Raw genomic sequence first — 4,085 nt, 5'->3', positions numbered from 1 at the left:
TTGACCTATCATTCCCCCCCACTCTTTCTTCTCTTTCTATTTGGTAGATTTGCTTCACGTGCTTTCAAACGTTACCACCGAACTGTTTGCCCGCGCCGATCCCTGCCTCCCTTGCCCCACTGACTGAGAAGAACTGAGAGTCCGTAGAACGTAGAAATTTGACACGTAACTCGTGCTCGAAGGAAAGTGTAGTGATGTCACGCCGGGCGGAACGGAGCGGGTAGTGCAGGTGGTGGTGGTGATAGGAGGAAGATTTTATCGTAGTGGACGGGCCAGCAGCTCACTCAGGGCACCGGTTAGTGCGCCGAGTGAACGCCGTCGCTGCTGCGGCTGATGCTGGCCCAGCAGTACGTCGAGTCCGAGTTCCGCCGCACGACGGTTGCGTGCGTTCCGGTACCGCTCGTCCACCATCGCCTTCCGCCGCAGTGCCGCCTCCTCCGGCTCACCTCCCACGCCACCGGTGCCTCGGGCGGCCGCCGTAGTCGCCGTCGCTACGATCGACAGCTGGGCCAGCCAGTGGGCAAGCAGTTCCGGTGGCACGTTCGACTGATTTTACGCATTTTTAGACTTGTTCGTCTTGAAGCTGACCTGCAGCACCCGGTTGCCGAGCGTGTAGCCGTTCAGGGACTGGATGGCGACGACCGCCTCGTCGTAGTTGGTCATCGTCACGAACCCGAAGCCTTTGCACTTGTTGGTTTGCAAATCTTTGATGACCTATAAGGAAACAAAACAAACAAACAATAGCAACATTATCAGAAAGCCCATCAACGAAAACAACAGTTAATTATCCCGAAAACCATGACCAAAGGATCGCACAAATTGCTGAAGTTAAAAACAACTGCCATGGAACGAAAACAACAAGCTTCCAATAGCCTAGGCGCCGCCGGGCAGTAAATCTGTCAAACTGTCAGGACCGATTAACTCCACCCCATCCTTACCTTCACTGATTGGACGGCACCGAACGGACCGAACAGCTGCCACAGGACGTTCTCTTCCGTTTCCGGGGCGAGGTTGTAGACGAAAATGCACCAGCCGGAGCCGTTCGCGATGGCGTTGGTAGGAATCATCGAGTTCGCTAGCAAGTCTCCGGCCAGCGGCGAGTATCGATAGTTTGGAATGGCACTGCTGTGGTGCGACAGCGAGAAAAACCGAGAGAAACAGTAGGAAAATGAGAGTAAGTGAACAGGTTAAGATAGAGTATGGTCGTCGACAAAAAAATACCTAAATCTTCCGGTCGGATGATGGATCGGTCCCGGAAAGCGGCGGGCGGCCTGCGGTCCAAGGTAGGCCGCCAGTGGCGGCACCGTCTTGGTGCTGCTCGGGTTGTTGGCGAACTTGACGGTGATCGGCTCGGTCGAACCCTTCGGTACGGTTCCGTTCAGCTCCTTGATGGCCTTCTCCGCCTCCATACGCTGATCGAAGCGGATGAAGCCAACGCCCTTGGAAAGACCTTTAGTTTCCGGTGGAGAAAAGGAAACAAAAAGAATAATTAACTAGGTTTTATTTATTGCTATAAGTGACATTAAAGTAGAAAAAAAGTTATTTTTGTACAATAAAGTGTTTCTGTAATCTAAAGACATACTAGTTTTTCCTTTAAAATTTGTTAAATTCAAAAGTTTTGTGTACGATAGATTCCGATGTCAATTCGATACATACCGTTGCCATTTTCACCGGTAGGCGAGCTATACTGTCGTGCTTTATTGAATGAAATCAAATCGGTGAACCAAAGAAAAGAAAAATAAACAAAATTGAAATAAATCAATAAAAGAATGTAAATCGATTGGCAAAATTCCGATGTAGAAAAATTACTCAAGCTCTTATGTCCGGTTTAAAGGTAGCGGACTTCACTCAACGCCAGCTAACAACGATTTTTCAAAACTTTAAGCTAGCACTTGTAAACTCAAATCACAATGGCAACGTGAAATGTTGTCTTCGTTGGCATGGTAATTTCAGTTTGCAAATGTTATTTTCCAGTTCAGTAGGCGGTTCAATAGACAATAAGCGTTAAGTGGCTATCGTTTTAAATGGGCTTTACGTGTCGATTCTTTTCAAAACAAGCAAAACAGACAAAGGGTATTAGGGAAGTTCCGCTGCAACACGCACTAATATAAAAATGTGCTCTTGAAACATGTTTAAACTTTTCATACATTTTTTCCATTAGACCAGAAAACTGTAACTTTGTAGACATTATTTATCTAATGCTATTTTCTTTTTCTTTAGCTTTCACAAACTTTAGCCTTTTGAAAAATATAAAGTCTACAATATCATCATTTTGATAAATTTTTACAGCAATGCTAAGTTTAAAGTTGTGCCAACTATTCAAAGCGTTGAGTATATGCTCAATGTAATGCATTTAAAAAAAATATTACTAATTAGTATATCGACAGTATTTAAAAGCTTCTGGTAAACATATTTTTGTACAATTTTCATTTCTCGAAAAACTGTACCTATCCTAAGAAAAGGCATTTAACATTGAAAAACTAAACGAACTGAAACAAAGGGAATAAAATGGAATGAAATAAAACACGACAGTCCAGTGGTGATTTTATTTCATACCGTATATACTCTACATGAATGAATGCTGCAATACTGTGTCCATATCAATATGTATGTTTCGCCGTACTTTACTTCGTCTTGCTGGTTCATAAACCCTTACCAGTAATATTGTCACAGAGTATGCGGGACGTAATGATGCGCCCGTACGGGCTGAACAGCGCCTCCAGGTCCGCCTGTAGCATGTTCTTCGGCAGACCGGACACGTACAGATTCGCGCCCTTTATTGCCTCGGAACTTGGTCGTGCAAATGACACCTGCAATGGCGGGAGGAGACGGGGAGCAAAAACAAAGGCACGATGTGACACGAGTTTGTGTTCGGTCTTCTTTTTTTTCCTTCTTTGGCAAGGGAGTTTCTATACCTTTATTTGCTTGTTCTGCAACCGTAGGCCGTTCAGTGTGTTGATCGCTTTGCTCGCGTCCTCGGCGCGCTGGTAGTTGACAAACCCGTAGCCGAGACTTTGCCCTGCGGAACGAGTGGAGAGGGAGGGAGGAGGGGTGTAAATGGAGATGAATGGATTCGAGCCCCAGTGACACATTTTGTCTTGTGTTTTCCCCCTCGTGCCTACCGGTAACCTTGTCGCGGATCAGCTTGCAGCTTTCCACCTCGCCGATGCTGGAGAACAGCGACCGTATCTCCTCCTGGGTCATCTGCTGTGGTAAATAATTGACGATAAGATTGGTCTTCGAGTCCTCCTGGCCACCGCCATTTTGTTGCGCGTCAGCGATTCCGTTCGTCATCATGACACAGTAACCAGCAACCGGGGACCGCTCGATGGAAAGACCGAGAATGTGATGCGGGGGGCTTTCTTGCGTTCGGTTCGGTCTATCCGGAACCGGAGCCTGGCGCCTGTATGTGTTTGTGTGCCTGCGGAAGGGGCTATAGGTTCGCCTGCCAACGAATTACACGCCTGTCGACGCTGCGTTCTAATGGAAGTGTCAGTGTGCAACCTCCGGTAAACGAGGGTAATGATCGCTCGGAAAAGTGTCCAACCGACAGCTGGTGGCTTCTTTGCTGGCGCTTTAGTTCCTGTTTAGCACACAAAGACCCACACAAACACGCGGACCGCTTCTGCTTTCCTTGTCGTTTCTCTCGTTTCTACTCTCCAGTCAAGCCGACGATGGAAGCCGTTTTCCTTCCGTAGTTTAGACAGCAAATTTATTGAATGTCGTAGCTCTGGTGTCTTTCACCTTTCTTCACTTTTTTTTCCGTTCGTCTTTCTCCAGCGAGACACGCTAAGCCTTACGCGGCAGGAGCTGCGTAGTAGTAGTAGTAATACTGACGTTATTCCCGAAAGGACGCTGAGAAGTGCACCGGAAACGGTTTTTCCATGGGCAGCGAAATTATCCTTCACTCAGTTCGCTGCGCTATAAAAGACGAGAGCCCCAAAATGGGGTGTAGTCGGGGTTTGTTGCAAAAGCGTTGCCACAAGCCGGTTCATGCACATACGTTGACGCCCTTTCTGCGGATTTCTGGTGGCGTACTAACTTAATGCAACTGACTGAGATCGGATGTGCAGCGTTGAATAAAT

At 47.2% G+C, this 4,085-nt stretch overlaps 1 protein-coding gene across 1 annotated transcript; it reads right to left on the bottom strand.

Annotated features, from left to right (window-relative positions):
* Window positions 1-288: 288 nt before the first annotated feature.
* Window positions 289-3,297, bottom strand: LOC131282559 (ELAV-like protein 4). The gene is made up of 7 exons (XM_058312059.1): window positions 3,123-3,297; window positions 2,916-3,019; window positions 2,657-2,810; window positions 1,657-1,695; window positions 1,222-1,450; window positions 939-1,125; window positions 289-714 (listed from the first exon to the last, which is right to left on the bottom strand). Exons 1-7 carry the CDS (start codon window positions 3,295-3,297, stop codon window positions 553-555), a joined length of 1,050 nt encoding a protein of 349 aa, XP_058168042.1. The 3' UTR covers window positions 289-552.
* Between the last annotated feature and the right edge of the window lie 788 nt (window positions 3,298-4,085).

The sequence above is a fragment of the Anopheles ziemanni genome, chromosome 2 (genome assembly GCF_943734765.1).
Source record: "Anopheles ziemanni chromosome 2, idAnoZiCoDA_A2_x.2, whole genome shotgun sequence".
In the NCBI taxonomy this organism is placed as follows: domain Eukaryota; kingdom Metazoa; phylum Arthropoda; class Insecta; order Diptera; family Culicidae; genus Anopheles; species Anopheles ziemanni.
The sequence above is the reverse complement of the archived record's forward strand: the minus strand, read 5'-3'. Positions and strand labels throughout refer to the sequence as shown.

What these genes read in the sequence shown, in the direction of transcription:
- LOC131282559 (XM_058312059.1), bottom strand. Translation starts at nt 3,297, where the DNA reads ATGATGACGAACGGAATCGCTGACGCGCAACAAAATGGCGGTGGCCAG. An exon ending in GATCCGCGACAAGGTTACCG is followed by an intron (nt 3,020 to 3,122) that starts GTAGGCACGAGG and finishes CTCGTTCCGCAG; the next exon opens with GGCAAAGTCTCGGCTACGGG. An exon ending in ACTCTGTGACAATATTACTG is followed by an intron (nt 1,696 to 2,656) that starts GTAAGGGTTTAT and finishes CATTCAATAAAG; the next exon opens with CACGACAGTATAGCTCGCCT.